Source organism: Quercus suber, unplaced genomic scaffold, assembly GCF_002906115.3.
Source record: "Quercus suber isolate HL8 unplaced genomic scaffold, Cork oak 2.0 scaffold_664, whole genome shotgun sequence".
In the NCBI taxonomy this organism is placed as follows: Eukaryota; Viridiplantae; Streptophyta; class Magnoliopsida; order Fagales; family Fagaceae; genus Quercus; species Quercus suber.
Genome location: NW_027070105.1, coordinates 213,992 through 224,931, shown reverse-complemented (window position 1 = coordinate 224,931; position 10,940 = coordinate 213,992). Strand labels below are relative to the sequence as shown.

The following is a 10,940-nucleotide window of genomic DNA, read 5'->3' as shown; positions in this document are numbered from 1 at the left end:
AAACTTCCAATAATGTATTTATGTTGATAGGACTTCATAGCCTCTAGGTTATACGATTTTAGTGTTAAAGATCATTACTTTTACTATACTTTATAGATATACGTAAATATAATTTCTCATAAAATCAAAACTGATATTGGAGGAACTTGTTATTAGGGATTTGTTTGGATACTGTTTATTGTTGAAAATTAAAAATTAAAAACACTGTAGCAAAATAATTTTTAAATGTATGAATAGTGCTGTGGGGCCCAGTTTTAAAGAAAAAGTTGTTAAATTCTGTACTTGTGGGTTTTGTGATCAGTGCACAGGACCCACATAAAAAACTCTTCCGCTAGAAAACGCGCAAAACATGCTTCCCAAACGGAGGTTAGGTATTATAAAAAAAAGGAGTTTATAGTTGTGTTTGTGTGGTCAAATTATTTGCCTGATTTTTAAACTGCGAACATCGCACTACAGAAATGAAAGTGAATAAACTTGATTCAATCAAAATTGTTTTTTTTTTTTTGGGGGAACCAACCTTGTTCATGATTTCAATTTGCTGTTACAATCTTTGTTTGGCGTATGAAGTTGAAGTCTGCTTAGGGAAAATTTACTTTGAAAGAGTTTCTGACAACTGATACATCAGTACCTGGATAAGGTTGGACTGCTCTTGCCTTTGTGTTCCACATACTGCCTGTATTAGTACTGCGGTTGGTAGTTGAGTTAGGCCTCAAGCTTGACAGTCACTTGGGTCTGCTGGAGTGCTAGGCAGCAAAGCAATGGGAAAGATAGGTCCATTTTTTTGCAGAACCCCATCAACATTATCAGTTGATATTAAAATTAAACTGTTTGATGGAGATACTGCTATTATTATATTGTCCTGGTTCTTGTTCCTTAATATATAGCGATCTCTCTCCTTATGTTTATCAGACAATTGACTTGACCGTTTTCATTTGAGTATTTGTGGGGGAGAAGGGTTTGAATATCTCAAGTAGGAAAGAATATATACTACTTCTCGATCATTTATACTTCCATATATTCGGATTACTTTGGATAGAATCATTCATTTCATGTTTGATTAGCTGGTCTTTTAACCTCAAACCAATAAGAGGCACAAGATTTGAGTTTTCTAATGTGGAATATTGTTGGAGTGAAAATTAAAATAAAAAATCGTACTCTATTACACTTCTTGTCAATAATATTACATAAAAACTATTTTTTCATACTGGGATGCCAATTTCACTTTCTAAACCCCAACAAGATGGGAATCAAATTCCAAGAAAGGAACCTCAAATAACATTTCAGTTTAACATTTATATGAAACTATACTTATAGGGGGGGGGGGGGAGCCTAGTCAATGTGGTCCGTTGAACAACTTCACATAGCAAAGCAACAAAATTCAACGTATTGAATTTTCTGTTGCAATGCTTCCTCAAGGAACTTGAATTGACCTGCTAGCATTACTCAGTTACACCTGTGAACCAAAGAAAATAAACCAACCTTTAGGTTTTGATCTTCATACTACTTAAAGTGTTGATCAATCTATACTTGATTGTCTTCCTGTCAGTGATGATGTTCTTGATGAGTTCTCCTGGAGTGGATCGCTTATACATCCTGCAAAAAATGTTGACCATATACTATTACATTATACGTGTGAGTGTAATGGTGAATCTATTGATCATCTCTTTCTTCATTGTCCGATTGCTAAGGATCTGTGGTTTATGATTTTGGGTTTATTTGAAGTAAGTTGGGTTTTGCTAAAGACTGTTGTTGAGCTCCTAGCTTGCTAGCAAGTTTGGTTTGGTTGTCATCGAAATGGTCATATATGGATAGTTGTCCCCTATTGTTTGATGTGGTGTCTTTGGAGGGAAAGAAAAAGTAGTTGCTTTGAAGATATAATGAGAGATCCATGACTGACCTCAAGCTATTATTCTTTAGAACCTTATTGGACTGATTGTCAGCTTTGCGAAACCAATCTTTATCTTCAATTTTTGGTTTACTTGATTTATGTAATTTTTGTACATGATTTGTTCACCCCTGTACACTTCCTATGTACTTGAATGTCTCTTTTTTTATATTAATAAATCTTATTACTTATATTAAAAAAAAAAAAAAAATCCTTGCAACAAATATTTCAGTTATGTTATACTTTCCATAGTTGTCAAAGACTATGTTCCATTGACTGAACTTGCTTTCCTTTTCTGTGGACCTGTGCCCTGAGCTGAGCACAAGGAGAAAAAAAAACTATTCTTTTGCCTTTTATGTGGTTATTTCTTGATTTTGGAGAAGATTTAACAATAATTCAAATGCCAAGTAAAGTTTATTGAATGGAGGTATCATCAGTATATTTAGTGAGCAAATGCTCCTGATAATTTACATGTTTTGAACTCACCTGTTGTATTGAAGCGTGGCTGTGATTGGTTGAGGGATGAGAACTGCTGTGTTAGAGGATATAGTTCATCTTTTCTTCAGCTAGTTCTCTCAGTCTACTGAGCTCTGGCAATACTTTCTTGCAAAGATCTGGCCGGTCTTTCCGTCTGAGTTCTGCACATTGGAGTGCTAGCTTTGCAAAGCACAATGCTTCTTCAACTGGCCAATCAAGCACAGCTGGGTCTAGCATCTCTGTGAATGAACCGTTCTCAATAGACTGTTCAACAATGTAAGCCAGGCCCATCGGTGACTTGGCTGTTATCAACTGCAGAAGCATGATTCCTAGGGAATAGATATCAGACTTTACATCAAGCATTCCTGTTTGTTGATATTCTGGATCAATATAGCAGAAGGTTCCAACTGTTGAGGTCGTGTGGAACTGTGTTACATTTTCATCTACAGCAGGTACAAACCTGGCCAATCCAACATCACTAATCTTACTGACATAGTTGTGGCCTAGCAAAATGTTTCCTGGCTTGAGGTCACAGTGCACTATTGGCTCTGGCTTGGTCTGATGGAGGAAGAACAGGCCTGTGGCAATTTCTGCAGCAATTCGGAACCTGAGTTGCCAAGAGAGGGCTGGAGTGTTTCCTTTCTGGAAGAGACAGTCATCTAAACTTCCATTAGCCATGTATTCATAGACTAGGATGCCAAACTCGGGACAGGATCCTAGAAGGAGTACCATATTGGGATGTCTTATATAGCCAAGTATGTCTACCTGCATTAGAGTTTAAGAGGAAGATGTAAGAAGCAACTCAATTATTTTTTGGTAATGTGCATGTCATGCTGGGGAGCAAGTGCTTAGGAAAATGAAATTTTTTAACCAAATAGTTGTTTTACAAGCTCTTGTAGAGGACTCTTATAGGATTTGGCATAATAACTTTTGTTTATAACCATCCTGTCAAGCTTATGTGCAAGGCTCCTTGAAATTGAAAGGTGTACTATTCAACAGAAACTTCTGTATTTTTCTTACAGAGGCCGCTTGAAATTGGAAAACCATGTTGGGATCAACTTGCCTTTTCATTTTTATATGCATGCTATCTTCTTTTTGCGTGCCTAGTTGTCTAATACAATCAAGTGCATTAACTATGATTTATTCATGTATGTTAAGTAGCCAATATTCTTGGTTCCGCACCTCTCGCAGAAATTGTGATCTCCCTTGAGCAGCATCTGGACGTAAAACCTTGACTGCGACTGCTGTATGATCAAGGTAACACCTATACACAGTGCCATAACCTCCTTCCCCAATCTTAAGAGATTCAGAAAAGAAACTAGTTGCCTTCTCAATCTCCTCAATTGTGTATCTCCTGTATTTGAGATCACTTTGGGCTAGATTATCCAATACCCACCTAGCTTGCTCTGCTTCTTTGAGGGCTTTGATTTTTTCATTTGCTCTTTTTTGTGTTTCCAACTCTGCAATCCTCTTTGCAGCTGCCTCGGACCTAGCTCTCTCTTTCTCTGCTATTGACAGTGCAGCTTCCTCTGCTAGTCTTACCTCATCTAACTTCCACTCTTCTGTGAGTTTCCAATGATGCGGCAACATTGCCTATGGTAAACGTAACTTTAGAAACTATCTCTTAATTTTGAGAAGACACAAATTAGATGCATCTTTTCAATACCTTTTGATTTGCTTTAAATGCCTCTCTGGATGCAGCACTGTACATGTCCATTTTTTGCTTCAGCTGCAGCTTCAGTCTCCTCATCTGAGCTTCCTCATCATCCTGCACTTTTTAAATACTCATAAGTGGAAGTTATCTGGATGATGTATGTATAGTACCATCTTAATGAGAAAATTTGATATTTGCAATGCATATGAAATAGAATCTAATGTTTCAATTTAGATGAAAGGAATGTGCTGAAAATGGTTCATCTTACGCTATCTCACAAATAGCCTTTGCATTATGTCTTTGTGCTCAATCTAATGGGTATCTTGGATAGCATCCTGGATAGGTATCAGGCAAAAAACGTGTGCTTATTCTTGGAAAAAAACACTAGAGAAAACAAGAAGGTTGACGGGACAATTTTTTTCAAGCTGTTTAAAGAATAAATAATGGTGATATCAGGTTGGTTTGGGATATTGAGGTTTAAGACTTGTGTGAATTCAGATTTTGGTACATGCTTCCATTTTTCGTAACTACTAGGATATTCCCTAAAAAGGTATAACTAAAGGAACCATTTAGATTAGGCTTTTATAACTATATCTATGTGTGTGTGTGTGTCTTTCTTTCTTTCTTTCTTTCTTGCACCTATGTTCTTGAAAGCAGATACTATTTCTTTTGTTTTTAGAAATCATTGAACAAAACTGTCACCTTCTCTAGAAGCAAAATTATTGAGAATAAACTGTCATTTTTTATTTTATATTGCATGTGGTAAAACTAATATCTTTGACCCTTACCTTTACTGTAAGATATCACAATGTAAATAGATTACACTTGTCAGATGTTTTAGGTATATTTAAATCACAATTATGGTTGCATACTGTATAGGATGGCTTCTTCAAAGAAATGCTGTTTTTAAAGAGATAATGCCTTTACCAAATTTTGGGATGACCTTGAACAAGATGTTCTACCACTCTCCTGTGAACTTGATGAGAAATCATCCGAACGACTGAGGTCATTGACCTTGGAATCTAAATAGATTGATTGAGTTGAAAGCTGGGAGGTTTGGCCTGAATCAGTAAAACTGCAGACTGTAGGAAACATCTTTTCAGTGCTTGGCTTCTCACAGCTTATAAATGATATATGATTATCTGATTCTAGAATTCCCGAATAGGCCTTCGAATTCAACCCTCTTCCTCCTTTTGTGAAGGGCGGCCTGTGTTCACCATAATAATGAGGCCAGTCATGTAATGAAATGAAATGGCATTCAAATTTTAAGCTGCTGTATTAAAAAATTTGAACTATAGGCATGCCTGTCTCTTTCTCTCTCCCCTTCAAGAATTTTAATAAAGATTTCTGCATGAAAAATAACATGAGGTAGCTCGAATTCAACCTGAATAGCTATGACAGTTCTAAATTCCCTAGAGGTTTTGAAAAACTCCCATTAATTTCAGCCCTCTTCTTTTCAAGTCAACAGATTCTTTGATTGATTTAAATATTAAGATTTCATTTCTTTGTCAAGCCAAATTTACAACTCACAACCATGATATCCCTTTTTACTTTGCGGACAGATGGTTGAAAACTATCATTATCAATAACACTAAGATGTTACAAGTTTACTGCATCATATTATCCTCAATTGGGGAGATTTATTATGACTAACCTGGGTGGCCCATTGCTACGAGGATTAAATGAATACCTCTCTGCTACACATAAATGATGAGTGTTTTTATCAGTAGTTAAATGAAGAAAAGTTGAGAAAGCTTTATAATTGAGAGGAGCAAACCTCTTAAGTTCATTGTAAGTTTGGAGGGTGTGGCAGAAGGATCAATGCTTTCGGCACTTAGTTTCTTAATATGTTCAAGTAGTGGGGAAGTATAGGGGGCTGGACGAGATGCTTTTCGCACTGAAGAGAGGTGGATCCCTTTTGGGATCACATATACGGAGCAGAAATCTGGTGCCCCTTTCGATACAGTGCTTGGAATGCTTGATGACTTGAATCTGCATAAAAAAGACAATTGAAACTTAGCATACATAGTCAATGCATCTATAGCCTTATCTGATTATGGATTTATATTCTGAAATTAAGCGACATATATTCTTTCTAAAATGTAGTTCACACAATTGATTAGGTTAGCTGATCAGAGTTATGGACATGCTACTTCAGTTAAAGCTACAAAGAAGGCATGATGATAGCATGCTTCACTGTAAGTGATTCTTACGTAACAAATGAAACTACATTGTTCAATTGAAGGATGAGTTACTATAACTTTTTTAGTTGGAGTCGAGTGGATATTCTTTCTGAATCTGTACTTGCCTTCTTGTATGTTGTTTGATAGTGAAACTTCCTATGAATCTGGAAAGTTTTTTTGACAAAAGAAAGAAAGCCGCTACTTAATCATTTGATGATTTTAAACTGAGAAGATATTAATTAATTTTTTATTAAACTAATCTACTTAATTTTTGAATAAGAGACGGATTATTCATTTTGTTCTTTCAATCAATTGATAATGCAATTCTTTTTACACTGTAATGGTTTGAGAAAAGAATGAACAAAAGGCTACTTTGTTTATTTCTCTAGCAGCTTGACCACTTTTCTCTTGCAATTTAGGAACCTGCAATTTACAATCAGGTAGATTTTGTTGGAAACTTTGTTTCTTATCTACTGCTTCCTAAAAAGAAAAGAAAAAGAAAAAAAGAAAGAGTCACATTACTACTGGTGCTTTAGTTTGAGCGGTTCGCTATTCATGATGTCCTTCCTTTTTTAATTAGTTTTCTGACTTCCAATTGGTTTGCATTTCTCATGTTCGAATTGTTCTGCTCCTAGAGATCAATAATTTAATTCTAACTTCGTTTATTCATGAGTCATGATGTCAACTGGTTAATTCTTGTGATTTTCATTTCCTATTTCCTTGTTTACTCAATCATGGCAGTGCAAAAACCTTGGAGAAGCAAGGCATTTTTTGGGCATATCACAGTGGCATAATAATCCAGGGCAGTTTTACAAACCCCTCTAATATTTGAAGATATTATCTTTTGACCTCTTATTGTGAGTTTCTTTCTTTTTCATTCCCCATTCTGGGAGCTTGATCATGTTAAAAGATTAGAAGGAGATTACCTCAAAAATCCATGCTGCGGAGCACCAAGAACCAACTTCTCTATTGCAGCATAGGCAACATAGTCTGTTAATGCTTTTCCTATATCTGTGTCTTCCAGTAAGACATCGAGGCAGTGCATCTGATACAAAATTTTGCACATGTCAATGAATAAAAGAAAAGATATAGAAATAAAAAGAGGTGGTATCATGAATAGAAATAAAACATCATGACATTTTCTATGCATGGTACTATGGACATTTTCTTATTGCATAAAGAGAAGATAATGGGAAATGCCAAAACCTACATATTTACGAGTACAGTAGCAGTGGTAGGTAAAGAATATATCCCTATTTTGCTGCTCAAGTTGTTGTCTGTGCAGTGAGGCAGTTTTTTCATTGCTATCACAAATGGCAGCACGTTTTCCCCCATCTGTACATGCAAAAGTCATACCAGCTTCTAATCTTGTATTGAAGAGAAGTTATCTGCAATGATGAGAATATGCATGCAATCTTGCTAGTGTGACACCAAAAGCCTTTTTTTTTAAGATGCATTTAACATTTTGAACTTATTCTCTTAGTTTCTGCTATCATTGTTACAAATATAAATGTTATAGAGCAACAAGTTCTATACAAACTAGTTGTGACCTATACCATACGTGAGAATATATAACTATTTTGTAATGCAGCATAATGATATATGACTTGTTTTTTGAAATTTGTTCTCTCTAAAAGGCAACACATCTTCTGTACATAAAGTCTCAAGGGACTAGAGCTATGTGTCATGCTGTGAACCAAGGCAAGTAGCAGTAAAAAGCTTCAAATAATTTATTACTCAAAACTTATCTCAAAATTACGCTGTTATCTTAACCAAAATTAAAAAGGCATAGGAGATAAATTTTATAATAATCTATTACTCAAATAACTGGTAGGAATATCCAAATACATAGTCATGTAGATTGTGTTTTGATATAAACTCAAGATTCTAATTCCAAAATAACTAAGTATTAACTCAAACTAAAATCAAAATAAAGCTTAAAGAGGGAGAAAGAAAACTTTGTGACGGGGAATTAGAAAATCACAACACCAAAATGCACCAGCTTAAAGAAGAGCTATAAAAAAACATGAAAATAATCAACATAAATGAGAGCTACAAGAAAGAACAAAAATCCACCTAGCGAGACAATGAGAGAAATCATCTTTTTGTTTGGGATATACATATGGACTGAATGATAGAGATGATATCAAATTGATAGAAAAGAAGATGGGGAGAAGAAGAGTTAAGATATAAGAAAAAGAAGGGATGGAGGAAGTGTAACGGCAAAGTAGAGAATAGTGGAGAGATAAAAAGGCAAAAATGAAGGGGAAAAGTTAGAGTAAATGTAACAATAAGGTGGAGAATAATAGGGAGAAGAAAAGATAAATATGAGAGAGACAGTTGGAAATAAGTGGATGAAGTGTCACAATGAGATATTAGCAAAATTAGTTGCTAGGCTATATGTATAATTAGAGCATATATAAAGTTAAAATAGTTGAATGTTTGAATCTGTAAAGTTACATTAAAAAAAGTTACAGCATATGTAAAGTTGAAACCATTAAAATTGTTGAGTGTTTTTATTTATTTATTTATTTAATTTTATAGAAAATATTGTTAAGCGTTTGAATGTATAAAGTGACATAATTGAATGTGCTACTCTATTAAATATTTTAATAATTTATATGTTTAATTTTGTCAAAAAAAAAAAAGAGGAAAAAAAAGAAGATGATATGGCACAATATTAATAAGTTACAATCAGATTAGAGCATGTGTAAAGTTACGGTGAACTATTGAATATATTAATATTAAAAAAAAAGAAAAAAAAGTAATGTGACGAATGATGTGGCTCAAGAGGAGTATATCAACATTAAATACTAGGTTTCAACTTTTTATATATTATTATATAGATACAGATAAATACACAAGGGTTTAAGTATTACATATAGATAGGTACAAATCATGGTATATGCACAGTTTTCTTGTTATTTGGATCCAAAATATTTTAAATAGGTAGCATTTTTTTTCTTTTACATATATTTGTCTATTATTATTATTGTTACTGTCATGGTTTTAAAAATTGAACCGGATTGACTGGTTGAACTGATTCAATAGACCTAGAACCTGTTCGGTAAAAATTAGAAAAATCACCTGTTCAACTGGTAAAAACTGAGAACTAAACCTGTTTTCGATTCTTTAACCATTTTAGTTTTTAAAACCATGGTTACTATCAGGGACGGATCTACTAAGGGGCAGGGTAAATTCTTTTAGAAGCCAATATTGATGATGTAGCATTGCCAACTCTTAATATTAATATCCCAATTTTTTAAAATCCTCAAACAAAGTTTTGAAAACTTCATTAGTGTGATTTTTAGTTGCATCCAAAAGTATGGGTTTATCATATTGGTGAGTTGGTCAATGTGATAAAATCAACATATTAATTTCAATTATCCAAAATTTGGAGATCCGAAGTCCTCTTCTTTTTTTACTCTCTTCTTCGAAAAGGTTTGAATATCATATTGTGACTTTCAACTTTTTTGGTTCATATTATTTCATTCTTGACTTAAATATTTATGGTAATAAAGTGCAATTGTTTTGTCTACCATAATTTTTTTTTTTTAAATAAACCATGTCACTTGAAATTTTTTTAGTTCATGCTTTCGCCCCCCCAGGTTCAAATCCTGGTTCCGTCCCTGGTTACTATAGTTGTTCTCATTTCTGTTATTATTATTGTTATTTGCTAATGCTACTTCTACAGTACTACAAAATAATTGAGGAACCCAAACCCTGTGACATACCATTATGTGGCAACTATTCAGCGTTTGCAAAACGGGCTATCCTAGCGTTTGCAAAAGCGCTTTTGCAAACGTTGCTGTATTCATCTATAATCGGTCAAAACAATTTTGTTGAATCATTGAGGCATTTTCTGAGAAAATTAATGAAGTTATTCCAAACCAATTTTACCAGTTTAAGCAAGATACACAATTCCTAAGGTCTTATACTTAAGGATTTTCAATTAAATTCAAATTTAAACTATATGACTATATTTACCAAATACATCATAAAAAGTGTAATTTTTTTAGAGACAATTAAATTCAACCATATGGTTCATTGATTAATATAATCACACGATTGACTTTGATTGGAAAACATAAGATAAAACACTTAAAGAAACTGCATTTAAGTTTAGCCCATAAACCTTCTAAATAACACATTTTAATATGCATGAGAGAGAGAGAGAGAGAGAGAGAGAGAGTTACATGCAGATGAGGATGCTTTTTTAACAACATGGATTAGAACGAGAGTTTCGCCCTTGGAAAGAAGATGGTTAGTAGCCCATTTGAGAGCTTGTTGGCTCCCTTTGTCATTGTCTATGGCAACTGCAACTATCCCATTTCCTTCTGTCTTCTTTATTTCTTTTTTCTTTGGAAGCCACATTTTCTTTCTCCCGAAGGAAAAAAAAAACCTGTACTTTCTCAGTTTCTCTTAACTACATTTCACAAACTATTCAAGATGACCCAGAATTTTAAAAAACAGAAAGACTTTTTGTTCAAGAATCTTGATAACCCTTTTATGTGTTAAACTTTGAGAGAGAGAGAGAGAGAGAGAGAGAGTTACATGCAGATGAGGATGCTTTTTTAACAACATGGATTAGAACGAGAGTTTCGCCCTTGGAAAGAAGATGGTTAGTAGCCCATTTGAGAGCTTGTTGGCTCCCTTTGTCATTGTCTATGGCAACTGCAACTATCCCATTTCCTTCTGTCTTCTTTATTTCTTTTTTCTTTGGAAGCCACATTTTCTTTCT

At 34.2% G+C, this 10,940-nt stretch overlaps 1 protein-coding gene across 2 annotated transcripts; it reads right to left on the bottom strand.

The window, feature by feature from the left end:
• Nucleotides 1-1,319: 1,319 nt before the first annotated feature.
• LOC112015982 (U-box domain-containing protein 52-like) lies at nucleotides 1,320-10,715 on the bottom strand. 2 transcript variants are annotated; one of them, XM_065765930.1, is made up of 10 exons: nucleotides 10,396-10,715; nucleotides 7,410-7,534; nucleotides 7,126-7,244; nucleotides 5,794-6,008; nucleotides 5,671-5,710; nucleotides 4,944-5,223; nucleotides 4,029-4,130; nucleotides 3,545-3,955; nucleotides 2,372-3,127; nucleotides 1,320-1,453 (listed from the first exon to the last, which is right to left on the bottom strand). In XM_065765930.1, the coding sequence occupies exons 1-9, from the start codon at nucleotides 10,571-10,573 to the stop codon at nucleotides 2,423-2,425; spliced, it is 2,175 nt and encodes a 724-aa protein (XP_065622002.1). In that variant the 5' UTR covers nucleotides 10,574-10,715; the 3' UTR covers nucleotides 1,320-1,453; nucleotides 2,372-2,422. The 2 variants fall into 2 exon arrangements, with proteins under 2 accessions (XP_065622002.1, XP_065622001.1); XM_065765929.1 differs by lacking the exon at nucleotides 1,320-1,453 and adding an exon at nucleotides 1,509-1,593.
• Nucleotides 10,716-10,940: the final 225 nt, after the last annotated feature.